This window comes from Hydra vulgaris, chromosome 05 (assembly GCF_038396675.1).
Source record: "Hydra vulgaris chromosome 05, alternate assembly HydraT2T_AEP".
Classification (NCBI taxonomy): Eukaryota; Metazoa; Cnidaria; class Hydrozoa; order Anthoathecata; family Hydridae; genus Hydra; species Hydra vulgaris.
This window is the reverse complement of record NC_088924.1, coordinates 27353966-27372121: the sequence shown is the minus strand read 5'-3', so window position 1 is coordinate 27372121 and position 18156 is coordinate 27353966. Positions and strand designations below refer to the sequence as shown.

At 26.0% G+C, this 18156-nt stretch overlaps 1 protein-coding gene across 1 annotated transcript in view; it reads right to left on the bottom strand.

The window, feature by feature from the left end:
- The window catches only part of LOC136080743 (nidogen-1-like), a 95645-nt gene extending 78323 nt beyond the window's left edge, over positions 1 to 17322 (bottom strand). The window contains exons 1-3 of the mRNA XM_065797787.1: positions 17193 to 17322; positions 5984 to 6112; positions 1982 to 2107 (exon numbers count right to left, since the gene is read on the bottom strand). Coding sequence (XP_065653859.1) covers positions 1982 to 2107; positions 5984 to 6112; positions 17193 to 17271 — 334 coding nt within the window. The 5' untranslated portion in view covers positions 17272 to 17322. The remainder of the gene's footprint in view (positions 1 to 1981; positions 2108 to 5983; positions 6113 to 17192) is intronic.
- Positions 17323 to 18156: the final 834 nt, after the last annotated feature.

The window sequence follows — 18156 nt, the reverse complement described above, 5'->3', positions numbered from 1 at the left end:
AGCCCCCTAGCCCTCCCTTGGCCCATGACTATAAATGTCCTAAACTAGTCAATAAATAACATTATTTGAAGTTTTATTCAAATAATTAAAAAAATATTTCAATTGCTTTTGTTACAAAACTTGAATTTTTATAAAAAGACACAATTTTTAAACACAAATTTTGATCAAGTATTAAAGAGACAATTGATGAATCTAATTTTTTTCAGTAGACCTAACATAAAATAATGATATACAATTAAACTTTTTACTCAGGATATTGGGCAACAGTCTTTATTTTACCTCCAAAAATCATGAATTTACAAGTCAATAATTTTGAACAAAATTGGATAAACTAGGCATTTCCTGAGACAATCGAGTCTTGAAATTGCTATTTTTGGATTCCTTAAGTATAAATCTAATTGGGTACCAAATTTTAGAAAATTTCCCAAAGCCAATATGAAGATACTATATGTCAAAGTTGCTTTGAAGTTGCTTCAGATAATCACTAAAATGCTCAGCTTCAGATAATCACTAAAATGCTTCAACTGACGATATCTTTAGTTATAAATCCATATGTATTTATAACTAAAATTTGTGCAGTTATTATTTTTTTAATATGGACTGCAAGTGAGGTAAAAATGAACAATTTCTGAGACGTAAGGGTGTTGAAAATATTTTTTTTTGGATGATTTCTTATGGAAATATGGAATCAACCAGAAGATGTAACTACTATGAGATAAATAGGATGTTTCTATTACTCGAAAAATAATAAAATAATTTTGTGATAAATATTCTGAGCATTCTCCTTAATAGACATGTGACAAAATGTATTTATGACAACAACTTATAAAATGGGTTGTGACAACAACTAATAAAACCAACTAATATTCTAATTATAATATCATTAATAATAATTAGGTTCTCCACCTTCTGCTTTGAAATATGCATTCTATTATACACATGTTATAAATTTTGCAGAAATCTAAAAAACCTTGATTTTGTTTGATTTTGGCCCTGTTTGTCCGTGATGTCCGCATAAGTTATATATTTTTAGATTTTTACTAAAGGGTTTTCTAATATATCTAAACAAACCATCATGTGATTAAAAACTAGTCTTTAAAATGCCAAAATTGGAATTTCCTGATTTTTTAAACCCATATATAACTCCTTGCAAAAAAATAAATATTTTCAGGACTGGTGAATAAATTCAATCAACTTATCTGAAACTTTAATGAATTTTCTAGTGTGAATTAAGGAACCATAAAGAAACTGTTTAGAAATAGAATAACAAAAATCAACAAAAAAAAATCAACAATATCACATTGAATAAAAATACACTTTTTTGTTATTGATATCATAAAACTATTTTAAAACGACAATTATATTATATCATTGTTGTGCAAAGATTTCTAACTTTCTTGTTTATATAAAGTTTTGTAAGTTAAAGATTTAGATTTCTAACTTTCTTGTCTTGTAAAGTTTTCTAGTTTTGTAAAGTTTCTTGTCTTGTAAAGTTTCTAGTAAAGTTTTTTCCAGCAGGGTCAATTGAGGGTTTTTGAAAAAATTTTCTTTGTGATCTTTTATGTTAATATTTATGGCAATACTTTCTAATGCCCAAATTTCTAACTTTCTGACTGCCCAAATTTTAAATATAATTCTTTTGATGGTATGTTCTTTATTAAGTAGTGAAAAGAATGTAGTTTCATAATTGGAACTATATATAATATCTATTAAATCTAAATAAATTAGAAGTTTTATCTTCTTAAGTTTAATTACTTTTATCTATAATTTTAAGTGTTGCAAAGTGCAGCTTTAATATCTAATTATTTATGTAGCATAATATATATATATATATATATATATATATATATATATATATATATATATATATATATATATATATATATATATATATATATATATATATATATATATATATATATATATGTATATATATATATATAATATATTATAAAAAGTATATTTGAAAAGCATTTTATACCTAAATAACTTGAAGATTGATTTGAATAAGCATAAAAAGAAAAGTCAATATTTCCACCATAGTATGTCATTTGTGGTAGCAACAGCTGGTTATTTGTTTTGTCAGCTGACATTGCCCACAGTCCATCTAAAATATAAACATTATAAAGCATATGATAAACTGGTTTTTAAACTTGTTTGTGGCACTGCTAACTTTTCCTATAATAACTAAACTTGTATAAGCTCTTTTAGTTATTGAGCAGCATAAATCACAGTTTAGCAGTGAAAACAAATAATAATCCAGAAGATCTTTTTAGAGGACTTTTATCTATAAAAACAACAAGAATTTGAAATGTTTAGACGGAAGAACCATTTTTCTTTATTACAGAGAAAAAATGGTTCTCCCACCAAAAAAGTTCATTTTTATCTATTATAGAGATCAAAAATGCAGAAAAAGGATTTAGGAAGAAAAACGAGACCAAAAACGTATGGAAAAAAAGTTGCAGTAAAGCAGAAGCTATTCTAGGAATAATTTAGATGGCGATACCCTTCTGCCACACTTTTTATCCCTCCCAAAAAAATTAATTCAAAGTGGGGGATTTAACAGAAATAAAATTTTTTAACTAATGCCAGCTTTTGCAGTTTAATGATGATCCCTCAAAAATTGAATTGCACAAATTACAATGGCTTATGCGCAAATGTTAAAGAATAATATATAATTACAAAAAAAATTATTAATCAAAAATAATTTTTCTTTAGTTACAAAAATGAGATCAAAAAAAATAGATGCATGAAAACGTGTGTGCAAGTTCTACAAAAAAAACATTACACTAGGAAAATTATTTACTTATAATCATTTTAAAGCAAAAAATGTTTCGAAAACAACTGTATAATGTATAATTGAAAGATACGAAAGTGAAAGAAAGTGCAGAAAACAAAAAAATTTTGAAACGAAATGGCACAAAAATTATAAAAAGTAAAACTTGATTAGCTGCTTATTTTGATAGTAATTCGAAAGCAACCATTAGAAAAAGAGCCCAAATTCAAAATTTCGATCACACACTCATAAATTGTTAAAAACAAAGACAAACATCAAATATTGTCATCAATAGCAAAACGATCTGAGCAGCAAAGAACATAAAAGTTTCCAATATTTTTCGTCATCCAAAGTAAAGTTTTTTAACAAAACTTTTATTTTGGATGACAAATCTTATTTTACTTTGTCAAATTCCACAGTTGTTGGGAATGATGGGTATTACTCCAGTGACAGTGAAGAATGCATCTCCAGACCTCAAGTACAAAAGAAAAGGTAAGTTCAAAAGCCAAGTATTGGTATAGCTTGCGAATAGTCCCAAAGGTATGACTAGACGAGTAATCAACCAATCTGGTAATGGTGACAACCTGGCAATTCTGTTAACAAAAATACATACAGAAAAGATTGCATTGAAAATATTTTGATTCCATTCATATGTGAACAATATCCTGATAAAAACTACTTTTTTTGGCGTGACTTAGCTTCAACTTATAATGCCAAATATGTCATTGCTTGCCTGGACAGTGAAACTATCAATTATGTTCTTAAGGAAAAAAATCACTCTAGAAGTAGTACAGCAGTTGGCAAACTTAACAAAAAGAAAATTGAATGTAATTTGTCCTAAAGGATTACCAGAAAAGAACAGATTATCAATATTGAATGTACATAAGTCCAGCTAAATAATCTTAATTTGATTTTTTTCAAAAAAACATACTTATACTTTTTTTAAATGACTTACTGTAGTTTCATTTTTGAGTTAACCCATATTAATTTGCATTTTTACAATCTTTGAAACTTAATTTTTTATAGCTGAATGAAAGCTTTTTTTTTTTTTACTATTAGAGTTAGAACCACTATTAGAGTTGTAATTTACTGGAAGAATAAAGATGAAGTTTAGAGAAAGATAACCATTGACAGATGACTTAAAAGATTGCAAATTACATGAATTAGGAACACAAGATGAAGGAAGCAAACTCCAAAGAACTGATGTTCAAGGAAAAAAACTAGACCAATAAAAATTTTTGGAGCACTTAGGAACAGCCACAATAAAAGGATAAGACTTGATTTATTGAAAAGTAACACAAGAATAAATTTTAGTAGATGTTACAAGAGAGGCTAGCTCTTTAGAACAGTGCTTCATAGAGTATTTATAGAAAAGAGTAAGAGAAGCATCATTACGACAATGTGATATGGGTTGGAGGTTGGCTGCAAGAGCAGGTCCAACTATGTTTACAATGCATTTTTGCACCTTGTCTAGAAAAGAAAGAACATCATTGGAAGATCCTCCCCATGGCAACAGTATTCCAGACAAGGATGGGTTTGAGATTGATAAAGATAAAAAAAAGAATCCTAAGTAAGAAAGTGGCAAGCATGATAAAGAGATGCAACCTTAGCAGATGTTAATTTTACAATTGATCTGATATATGGTTTCCAAGAAAGATCAGAAGTAAGAGTTAATCCTAGAAGATGAAGGGTAGATGACTTATCTAGTACATTATCATTCATAAATATAAGAAGGTTTAGATTATTGCCAAAACAATTGAAAACAATTGAATTTTATCTGAGTTAAAGTTCACCAGCCACTGAGAGCCCCATGCTATAGTAGAAGTAAGATCCTTTTCAAGTTCAAATGCTTCCACTAAGCATCCAGAGTGTTTTGGCTTCTTATCAAGACAAGAACAAATGGTAGTATCATCAGCGAACAATGCTACCTTTAATGTGAGATTAATGTAATTTTTTTCGTATATGCATTATTTCAACTTGTTTCTCCGCGCAGCGGCCTTGTTCCTTAAGGTTCGTGTTTCGGAGTTATAGAGTTGAGAGAGGGTTATAACCACTATTAAGTAGCCTCCTCATCTGTTGTGGCCTTCTTGGCCTTGAGGAGGTGAATAACAAAAAAAAAGAAAAATTTGTTTAAAAAACAATTTTATATAGACGTCAAACATTCCATCTCTTATTTATAGATCTGATCTTACTCTTTCCAAAGTTAATGCAGAATTATTAGCAAAGAACTTTCTTCTAATCTATCCTTACTTTCTAATCTAACAACTATACTTTTTCTGTAATCCCTGAGAAACAGGTCTAACATCAATATTTCAGAATTTTCTCCCCTTTTTATTATTTCTTGACTTATGCAATGCACAGTTTTTTTCTTCTCCCAACTCCTTGTTCTATACCTCTCTTCTTTGCTTTCAGTTAACTTAAATCAGTTGTTTTTGAAGGCTGTTTGCAACATTGTTAAGAGGGAATTTAAGAAAAAATACAAAAAAAAGTAAAAGAAAAAAAGTAAAAATATCTTATGCTCATTTAAAATTTCATTTTTAAAAACCAAACGTTTCTAAAGTCAGAGTTTTTTTTAGCAGATTTAAAAAAAAATATATTAAATATTAAACATATTTTTAAATAAGTTGATGATGTTTTAGTTTTATTTTTATTTTAGTTATTTTATGTTGCACAACAAAATCTCATTCCTGAAAGTGTTTAATTGTTTAAAAAAGTTGTAAAAGATTTATACCCATTAAGATTTATACCCATTTAGACACATTAGATTATACTTCCATTAGACAAAGATATACCTGTGATTAGTTAACTAAAGGAACTTTTTAGCCTTAAATAACTCATATGGATTTTAGTTATAAATTCATATGTCAAAAGAAATAATGGTAATTTTGCTTTTGCCTGACAAAAATTTTCAATTTTTATCATACAAAAGCAAAATCAACATTTTAAAAATCTTCACAAAAACTTTCGTTAATGTTTTATTTTTATTATTATACTTTCCAGTTTAACCTGAAAAGCTATAAAACTAAAGTTACATATAAGTATGAATTTACATCTGTTAAAATTTAAGGATATTAAAATTTAATCCACTTCGACTACAGTTTTCAAAGCTTTATAATTACATTTCAAAGTTATTCTTTTTTTTTTTTGCAACAGCGCCATTTTGACTTGATATCATCATTGTTTATAAAAGAAAATCAATAAACTTACCTTGAGCTGGTATACCATTTAAGTTTGAATACAATACTCTTTGAAATGGCTGATTATTGGGTGTTATATTCCATAAATCACTTGCATTTGTTTCAAAACTAGAATACCAAACAACTGCTGTATATATACCTAAAAGTATTTTGCGCTGAATTAATCAAAAATCAAAGACAGATTTAAAATCTTATAAAAAAACCTTTTATATTTTGAATATTATGAAAAGTTTATTTTTTCTCAATTTCCCCAAGTTAAGAATAATTGGGGAATAATTCAAATTTTATCAAGGAGAAACAAAATTGAACAAATGTAACTTAAATTTCATACTCTCAAACAATATGAAATTAAGTCTCATTACTCAGCAACTATCTATGCAAAAAAGAAAATAATTTTTTTTTTAATTATAATGTATTTACAGTCAAAGATCCTTATTATTGTTGAAAAAAGCAGATACAATCAAATCAAAATTTTATTATAATTTTATTTCATATAACTATCAAATTATTATATTTCATATATTTGATAATTATATGAAATTGCAATTAAACATAATTTAATTGCAATGATTATTTTATTCCTTGTAGTTTCTTTTTCAAAAAAACTGAACTTTTTGATAGTTGCATACAATCAAAAAACTTAATGATGTAATCAATCAATCAACCAATATATTTTTCACAAAAAATAAATACTGTTTAAAATATAGAATAAATATAACAAAAATATTTTTGTGAAGGGACAATTTAAATAGACTAATTCAAAGCAGAGCCTTGTAAGAAACAAAATAATAATTCAATAATATAAATTTAAAAAAGCGTAATTATATAATTTAAAAAAAAAGGTACTAGTACTACTAGTAATAATATAACAGACAAACACAACACAACAACCAAAGGAACAAAAAATAAAGTCATTTATATGTAATATTTATATATAATAATAACAACAATAATAACAATACTAAATCTAGTAACAATAAGTACCATAATAATACTAACAATACATAATAACAACAATAGCAATCATAATTATAACAATAACAATAATAAAAATAATAATAACTGAATAAAATAATTAAACAGGTATCAACAAACATAATTTCTTAATGTATGGAACATTGCTTGTGAACGTCTATCATAATTTTATCCATTAAAAGACTTTCTTAATATCTAATTAAATTCATAACAAACCTAATACTAATATAGTAAAAAAACATTTCATTGAATTTTTTTTACTGAAACTAATGATAATAAAACTCTTAAATAGAAAGACTGACTATTAATAGTTGTTAATAAAAACTAACATTTATAAAATACAAATTTGTAAAATTTAAACAAACTTTGGCAGACTAAAAACATTCTGTTTGCTTTATTTTTATGTATTTTAGTTATTTGTACTCTAAAATATAAATGGAAAAAAAAGAAAATTTCACAAAAATGGTGCATTAAATTTGCAGATATCAGTTAAGCAAAAAATAAAATGTTAAAACTGATAAAAATTTATACTAAAAAATCTTTAAACTGTTTTGCAAAACTGATCATGAACAAACCATGACAGTTTTTCAAAACTGTTCATGGTTTGTTCATGATCAGCTTTATAAGTTGCACATGAAATTTAATGCAGTCTATGCACAAGAGAAAAAAAAAGTGATGCTTTTAACTAATTTGATTGACAATGTTACAAAAAGAATTTTAGCAGATTAAAATGCCAAGACATTTGTGAAAAAGACAAAGATATAGCACAAATATAAGTAAATAATATTTACAGGTTTTAATTTAAATACGCATAAACTGAATAATAACTTATAAGGTTTGAATGTCATTTTTATCAATAAATTGATATATGATTTCTTAAAACATGAAATTTCATTTTTTCAAAATGAAATGGACAATTTTAGTTTTTATTGTCTGGTCTCTACGTTCATTATTTATCATAAAAACAATTCTTAACACTTTTTTTCATTTTTAGTTGTTTTGCTATTAATATTGTACACTAATTTTACTGAGCATCATTTTAAGCTATATGATTTGTAGTAACATACTCTTTAAAACAGTTTAATGAAAGTATAATCCTTATTTTGTATGCACTAGTATTAAATAGTTTTTGGCATATAGTATGCTGCATCTAATTACTTTTAGGCATCAGATAAACTTTCCTCCAATATCCTCCAATCTTTTGGTTATGTGAATCTACTTTTCAAAGTATGTAGATAAAAATGCAACAAATTTTTTGCCAGTTTTTGATATAAAGTTATAACAATAAATTAATGCTCATATTTGTAAATTAATGTTTATAGTTGGTGTTGCAAAACCAAGTTCTTAAAAAATTGTTCAAATCTAAATATTAGTAATAATAAATTTAAATAATTTTTAACTTTTTAACTACTAAAATATTACACATATTGTGAAAATCAATAATAATGTAAATGATTAATGTAATACAAATATGAGTAAATATTACATTTTAATTAATAATATAATTAATTAATAGTAATAATTTTGTAAATATGTTTATCTTTTGACTGATAGTTTCAATAAAGTAAAAAAAACTTTTTTGTATATATTGTAATTTTTGCTGCCTACTTACTTTTAAAAATTCAATTTTTTCTAACTATTTTATAAAATCTAATTTTATTACGTTTCATTTATGTACTAATAACAACAAGAAACAACAGTTAAATCAATTTAGTTTTTCGATGAAATACTTTAATATCTACAATTTTTTTTCAATATCTTCACTTCTAATAGGGCTTCAAACAACCACTATTAGAGTTGGGGGTATTGGAAGAGAAAAGTTGAAATTTATAAAGCAGGATAACGATTTACAGACAACTTAAAAGATTGCAAATTATGTGAATCAGGAAAACAGAATAATAAAAAAAATGCCAAAGGTCTGATTTTTGAAGAAAAAAAACTAGACAAATAAGAATTTTTGGAGCACTTAGGAACAGCACAGTAAAAGAATAAGACTTAATTGAATGACAAGTAACACAAGAATGAATTTTAGTAGATGGCACAAGAGATGCTAGCTCTTTAGAGCCCATTATAGTATTTATAGAAAAGAGAAAGAGAAGCAACATTTTGATGATGTGAAAATGGTTGAAGGTTGGCTGCAAGAGCAGGTTCAACTATGTTTACAATGCATTTTTGCACCTTGTCTAAAAAAGAAAGGGCATCATTGGAAGATCCGCCCTAAATATGACAACAGTATTCAATACAAGGATGGATTTGGGATTTATAGAGATAAAGAATAAAATCCTGAGTAAGAAAGTGGCAAGCACGACAAAGAGATGCAATCTTAGCAGATGCTAATTTTGCAATGGGTTCTATATATGGTTATATATATATATATATATATATATATATATATATATATATATATATATATATATTATATATATATATATATATATATATATATATATATATATATATATATATATATATATATATATATATATATATAATAACCATATAATATATATGGTTTCCAAGAAAGGTTGGAAGCCGGAGTTAATCCTAAAAGATGAAGAGTAGATGACTCATCATGTACATTATTGTTCAGGAAGATCTAGATTATTGCAATAATAATAATCTAAAAAAAATTGAGTTTTATCTGAGTTAAAGTTCACCAGCCACTAGGAGCCCCATGCTGTAGCAAAAGTGAGATCCTTTTCAAGTTCAAATGCCACCTCCAAGCAATCAGAGAGTGTTGGCTACTTATCCCGACAAGAATAAATGGTAGCATCATCAGCAAACAATGCCACCTTAGATGTGAGAATTTCTAGGAGATCACTCATGTCATTTAAAAAAAGTATAGGGCCAAGGATAGAACCTTAAGTAACCCTTGAAGTTACGGGATATAAAGAAGAGTGCTATCCCTTGAGAGCAACTTTTATACTAAAATTGGTGAAGAAAGATTCAATAATCTTAAATATGTTACCTGATACAACATAAGTAGAGAGCATATGGAAAATACCAGCATACCAAACTTTATCAAAGGTATTAGAAATGTTGAGAGCCTCTCCACATCTATCTAATGCACAATAAAACCTATGAGATATTATCATTAAAAAATCAGCAGAGGATTGAGAAGGTTGAAATCCATATTGATGATCAAAAAATAAATTATAAGTTTCAGGATGAGAGATCAAATTTTTGTTAATTAAAGACTCAAAAACCTTGCTTATGGTAGTAAGAAGACTAATGGGATGGTAGTTAGATGAGTTAGATCACTCTCCAGAATATTTGAAAATAGGGACAACAGATGTCGCATTCCAGCAGGCTGAAAAACAAGACTCTGATAAGCACTTGTTAAATAGTTTTGAAAGTATAGATGACAGCTCCGGAGAATACTTTTGCATGACTATAAAGGTACGTATGTCAAGTAAGAGACAATAGTATTCCTATAATATAAATTGTAAAACCATTTGCTAATATTCTTTGAGTTATCCTATAAAAAAAAAATTTTTCAAGGTAGCTCAATACTTTGATGATTATTGTTGTATGCAGGATACAGATCAAACTGTTATTTTCATATGGTTAAAATGCAGCTATGGTTATGTTTCTCTAAAAATTTTCATTGTCTTTGATCAAATCAATGGGATCCTTAGGAGGAATATGACCAAGACTGGTTTTTAACTACATAGAAATGCTGCAATTTCTAAACAGTGCAATCTTTATCCTGCATATAACATAAACCATCAAAGGTTTTGTTCTACTCTAAAAAGACACTTTTATTTATGACATTTGTCAATAAATTTTCTTGTTGTATACCACAATATACTACTTAGTATACTAAGCAGAATATCTGGGTAATATCTGCAAACCTGTTATGTAAACATTTTTTACTGTAATTAATATATTTTATTTATTTATGACAAGAAGTAATAATGTTTCTAATAATCTTTATATAACTTTTAAGTATGATTAAAAACTAACATAAAACGAAATAATATATCAACAAATCAATATCTGCAAAAATTCAAACTATGTCTTTTCAAAAACCTATATAAAATACAAATAGGATGTTTCCAAGAAATAAATTAAAAAGATAACAAATTCTTTTTTTAATTTTTTTTTCTCCATAAATTCAGCACAACATGGCTAACTAATTTAAATTGGGAGCAGACAGAAATTAATAAAAGCAATTTAACAGTTTTGATGTAAAAAAAATTATTTTACGCTTTATTATAAAGTTTATGACTCAAAGTAAAACCACTCCAAAACACACTCAAAACCAGTTTTCCGTCCAATGATGTCTTGATAGTGTACTGTGTGCCTGATCAGACACACAGTACTTTTTTTTCAAAATTTATCAGCAGGTAGAACTTAAAAAAAAGATATAAGAAAATTCTATCTTTTTTTTAAGTTCTATCAAAAGGCTTTGGAATTTTCCTCTATCTTTTAAAATTTTTCTTATATTTTAAACAAACATTTTTCTTGTTTGGTTTTTTTCACTTTTTGCAATGCGCATTGATGTACAAAAAGTGACATAAACAAAACAAGAAAAACGTTTGATTACTTATTTAAGAGCACACTTTTATTTCTTACTCTTTGCACCTGTTTTTCCTTCAGAACATGTATTCTTTTTCTAATAAATTATATGTTAGAAGTTTACTTGAAAAAATTTATTTTAATTTTCTAAAATTACAATAACACGTGTTTTACGAATTCGAATGTTTATATTTTGTACGGACCTAGTAGAAAAGCCAACAAAAGAAAAACCTTCGGCAAAAATTGACAAAATTCAGTCTAAAGTAAGGTAGCCAGGTGTCCGGTTTTTACCATGGAGAACAGTGTTAAAAAAATAGTAAAAATTAGAGACAAAGAAAATGAAATTCCTGAAGCTACTCTTCATATTTTGGTACAGGCTGTTAAATGTTGGAATGTAAAACAACAGCGAACAATTTTTAAAAACACACTTGAAGAAAACATTCTTAATGATACTTTTTTTATCTCTCTTTTTTTTCTAAATTTGTATTTTTACCTTGTAAATATATTTGACAGAGAATGGTTAATAAAATATTAATATATTTATACAGTAAAAAAATTTACTTTTACAGGTTTGGTGCTGTATTCTACTTAAAAGCCGGATGTCTGTCAAACCTAGTCTTAAGCTTAGTTTCCAATCGTTGAAATCTATTGCTGTGCAACAATTACTGCAGAAATCGATTTGTTTTTACATAAAAAATTTATGTTTTACAACATAAATTTTTTCTAACGTGAGTTGTACAACGTTAAGTTGTACAACTCACGTTAGAAGATGTTTTCTTTATAAAACAAATAGTGTAACTACTGTTCATTATAAATAGTGTAACTACCGTACGACATTTCAACAGCTATTGGTAGCCAAGCTTTAACTTGGTTTTCGATTGCCGAACATTAATAATGAGAACTTTAAAATTGGTTTTTTGTTCAATTTAATAACAACTTTAAAAATATTTTGATCTTATAAATTTTATGTTATATCGCGTTCATTTTAAATTTATTTAAATACTATTATTGAAATCTAATATTGTTAAAAACATGAATCTAATGCAGGAGTTGATATTTTTTCTTTTTGTTATTTTTAATTTGTTTTTGATCTTTTTATGTAAGATGGTTCAGGTTGCTTAGGATTCCATCTAAGAATTTTACAAGTATATTGTTGACATATGTTTCTGTACCTAAGTAGTAAAATGTATTATTCTCTTAAAGTCTAGTTTTTTGAATCTTTAAATTAAGCATTGAGCTGAAGAAAAATTTGGCTTAATGCGCTGCTAACATTGGCTGGTGTTTTTCCTACAATTAAGTCCAATCTGAGATATTTATTTGCGTTTACGCTTTCAAGCAATTTAGAGTAAACAGTAACAATGAGTGATAACCACGCGTAAGATTTGTTACATTGAATGCTCGTTACTTTTGCATTTTGTAAAGTTCATCAGTTTTTATCTTTGCTCACTTCTTGTGATATTCATTTATACTGCAAAAAAAATAAGACTATAATAAAATTGACTTACGTAAAATTTAATATAAATTATAAATATATCAAAATGTGATAATTTTAGCTGTAATAATTGTTACGTTTTTCCTTTAAATGTTTTAATTTTAATGGAAAATGCTTCAATTTAAAGACAATTTGAATCTTAACAGATTTAAATGCTTTTAATAAATATCTTATAGACAGTGTTAATGAACCCACGCAGAGCCGTAGCTAGGTTTCCCCACACCCCCAATGGGGAGGGTGGCTGCGAATTTCAGAGTTGTATTTTTCAAATGTAAACCCCTCAAATCGCGGGGGTTCAAACTTTATAAGATCATAATAAGGGGGCAAAATTTTGGGGGCTTTTTGTTACAAGGCTCCAATCATCGCAACTTTTTGCGAATCATTTTTTTATTTTTATATTTGAAATAAGTATAAGCATATAAATGTTTGAAGACCAAAAAAAGCTGGATCTGTCCCTGTGTTGCATTTAAATAAATATGTTACAAGTTGGACATTTAAAAAAAAGTCAAACCAATGTTTTATTTTTTCATTATTATTATTTATTACTGATATAATTATTTTTGTTATTTAACAATGTATAATTTTAAATATTTGCATATAAATTTTTAAAATTAAAATTAAAACCAAAACATATTTGAAAGAATAAAGATATACATACATTATATATATATATATATATATATATATATATATATATATATATATATATATATATATATATATATATATATATATATATATATATATATATATAAACTATGTTAGTGTATTCTACAAAGAGAGTGCTCAATGTTCTTAAAGAACGGAGCAATAATAAATTAGTAAAAAACACTTATCTAATTTTTTCTTTCTTCTACACAGTGTTTCTCCATCAGTAGGTTCCAGATGAACCTACTCACGGAGAAATAAGCTGTCAAAGAAGAAAAAATTAGATGAATGTTTTTACTAATTTATATACATATATATACATATATATATATATATATATATATATATATATATATATATATATATATATATATATATATATATATATATATATATATATATATATATATATATATATATGTATATTATATATATAGTTACTTAACATACTGTAACATTTATTCATTCTCAGATATAGCAAATAAAAAGATAATTTCTCTACAGGGCCGTCCCAAAGAAATCATAAAAGGAGAGGTTCCAGATGAACCTACTCACGGAGAAATAAGCTGTCAAAGAAGAAAAAAATTAGATGAATGTTTTTACTAATTTATATACATATATATACATATATATATATATATATATATATATATATATATATATATATATATATATATATATATATATATATATATATATATATATATATATATATGTATATTATATATATAGTTACTTAACATACTGTAACATTTATTCATTCTCAGATATAGCAAATAAAAAGATAATTTCTCTACAGGGCCGTCCCAAAGAAATCATAAAAGGAGAGGGGGTGACGTATCTGTTTTTTGTCCTGTAAGGTCTAAAAAAATTTTTTTTTGCCGACTAAGATCTGTAAAAAAAAAAAAAAAAAGAAAAAAAAGGTCCTTGTTAGCTAACATTACTAACTGCCAACTACTGAACCAATATTGCTGACTGTAGTGATTAATTTGCTGGCTGATTAATTTCTTCGAGGGGATAGACACACCCCTACGCCCACCCTCGGGACGGCCCCGCCTCTCTATATCTATTCAAAAAAATTATAAAAATGTTGCTCAGTGAAAAGATATTATGTCTTCTTTATGCTCAAGCTAATTATTTTATAGTATATGTATGTATATGAAAATTGTATTTATAGTAAAAGGCGAAATAAACAACACAAATACACAGCGGCAATTCTACAGGGAGAGAGGTAAGGGAACGTTTTCATTTTTATTTTTCCCCATATCTCCACCTACCCTCCTTCAAAAAAATATAAGATTTTCAAGTTATTGTTTGTTTTTTGAGGGCTAGTTGGTATTTGCCACATTTGAGTCGAGTAACTTTATGTTTTTTTTATGTATGAATATATATATATAGATAGATAGATAGAGAGAGGAATAAATTCTCTTAGTTTTTTTAAAACTAAACGTTTCCGTTTTATTTCCTGCCATTAATGCGGGCCAATTCATAAAATCAGGATTTTGTATTAAAAAACTTATATACATAGAAGTCCAAAGTAGTCCAGTTTTAGTCTATTTTAAGTTTTTCTTTACTTAATTAGTAATAAAATCAAATGGTTAAAGAAATAGTTCAGGTGCAATATAAAAATAAATAGTTACAATCATAAACCACAAAAATAATATTCTATTTAGTGATTTTTAATTAGTAAAACCAAACTTCATAATAGTTGAAGTTATTGTGTAAAATATTTGTAGAATTGTATTTTGCCTAGGAAATTATAATCCTAATATAATTTTTGAATCAATGGTCACTGTAAAGATAAAAATAATTTTAAATTGATTTTTGTTGGTTTTACAGGGTATTTTGGTTTTTTTTAAAGAGGCGGCTATTCTATTCAAGGAATTATTGTGCTCCAATGAAAACTAAGAAACTGGTAGTCGTTATTGGAACAAAATAATGTGGCAAAACCAAATTTATTTCTAATAACAGTGAAATCAATTAAGTCAAATTATGATTAAAAGTCCAATAGATCTGTCTGTATTAATCAAATCAAAAATATTTTCATCGTTAGACAGTCTTTGGTTAAAATAATATTTGTTCTTGTTGTTCTTGGTGTTCTAATTTCGCTAAACTCTATCTTATATTAAGCAATAAAGATTTGGTGATTCTACTAAAGATTGTAAAAATGGTATGAGAAATGATATTTATTTAGAAAACGTACTCAATATTCACAGAAATTAAGTTTTTGCAAGTCAACTATTTTTTTTCCTACAAGCAATCCAATCACCGAGGCACCTCAACCATCAAAAACGCCCAAACAAAGAAAATTTCATTACAATTTAAGATTTTATAAAAAACATCAATCAAATGTTTTGTTCTAATCAAATAATCTTAATGTACTAATATTCCTGAAATTAATTTCTAATATTAAACTTTGTTTATATTTTTAGAGTTTTTTTTTTTTTCATGTAAATGTTTTTTTTGAAATCTTTTACGAGCAACTCTCAATGACAAGATCTGATAGTCTTGAAGTGTCTTCAACATCTTTAAGATCTTGTTGCGTTTTTTTATAAAATTAAACACTCGTATGTTTTACTTTAAATTATTTTTTTAATCTCAAATACCTTATTGTATAATGATGTTTGAATGTTTAAATTAAGAGCACACGCAAAAAAACTGTAAACACGATATTCTATGAGTAAGGCACATCATAAGATTTAAATTTGATGTGAAGTCATTAATCACTTATCCATTACACATTTTTCTAAAGAAATTCCAGAGGCTAAAAAAATTTTTTAGATCAATTTTCGAGACCAAGATTGCGAAAATGTAATCGCAAATTCTTTTAAAAATAGAAAATTTGCGAAACTATAAAATTTTTTTAAGTAAATATTATAGTTTATTCAAATTTTATTTTTCAATGCAATAACAATTTTCTAAAAAAAAAAAAAAAAAAGGTTTGTTTAACATTTTAGACTTCTATTTACACTTACCAAATCTTTTTTAGAACTTTTTTTTTGGAAAACTTTTATTGTGATTACGTTTTTTGCAATCTTGGTCTCAAAAATTGGTTTAAAAAATTTTCATTGGTAGCTTTTGGAATCTCTTCAGAAAATATGTGTAATGGATAAGTGATTGATGGTGATAAATGATTATCATGGTTAACCATTATATAACCATAAGATGATGATAAGTGATTAACATGGTTAACCATGTTAATAGCTACAAAGTTAAATATATTGCTGTATAGCTATGTAAATATATATATATATATATAGCTATCGAAATAAATTATATAAATTTTTTATTTTGTAGTTAACTACGATGCTATGTAGCTATCGACACGTCATAACATTTAAAGTTTAATTACTCTCTTAAATAACAAAAAGCAACGTTTAAAACTGTCTTTTATTTGTTTAAAAGTCAATTAAAGCCAATCGTTAACGCTAAGATAACTTTTCATTTTATAAAAATTTCGTAAGTTTAAACAGTGTTTTTAATATTAATAATTCATAAATAAATTAATAAATCAATTTACCAAAACAATTTATTAAAAACCATTATGAAAATAAATCATCTTGTTACTAACGTTATCACTCACCGTACAACTGCAGTAAAAAATTAAAGAGTCTTAGGACAAAGAACCGTAAAAACCTCATTTTTTGTTCAATATAATGCATAAAAAAGCCTTACAACATGTAATTGAATAAAGAGTGTATTAACATTATTTTATAAGCTAATTATAAAGTTAACTACTTATGAAAAAACAAATTCTCTAAGGTATATTTATATATTTAATATATATGTATATTTAACCATCTATTGCCATAATAATATTTTAATATCTTTTATTTCAGTTTCGGGTTCTGCAATGTAATACTTGAGTAATTTAAGAGTCACTTAACTAAATAAACTAATTAAATTAAATCGAAATGGTAGTTATTACATTTATTTTTTCCGCAAATTAATTCCTTTACTTGGGTTTACGCTTACTTTAAATAAATACAAATATAAAATTAAAAATTAGATAAAACGCTCTACGTTTACTTTTTACCCTTATTTAGATTTAAAGTTATAATAAAGCATTCATACAAATACTTTTTATTATTATGGTGGGATATGGCACATATATTTTGCTTCTAATAATTATAATAACCATTTCGTACCCAACTTTTATTTCCATATATCTTTATATGCTAAGAAATATATTTAACATTTATAGCAAACAGGTTTACACCTCTGTAATGGCCCTTTTGTGATGATTCCAGCATTCTATTGCTCTCTTCAAATAAACAACAAAAACTTGAACACACTAACCATACGTTTTAAAAGATTTTTAAACCTCTTAAATCCCTTTTGAATTATTTACCTTTTTTTTTACTTTCACTTATATTTTGTTTCGCAACTGAATCTTCGGAATAAAGTATCAATATCAGTTTTATTGAAAACCAGTGTCACCAGATGTGCTTTTACGGGTGTGTGGGTGTGGGTGCTTTTAAGGGGGAAGGGATGTATGTGGGGATTTTGAGGGAAGAGGGGGTATTTGACACAATTCAGTCGGGTAA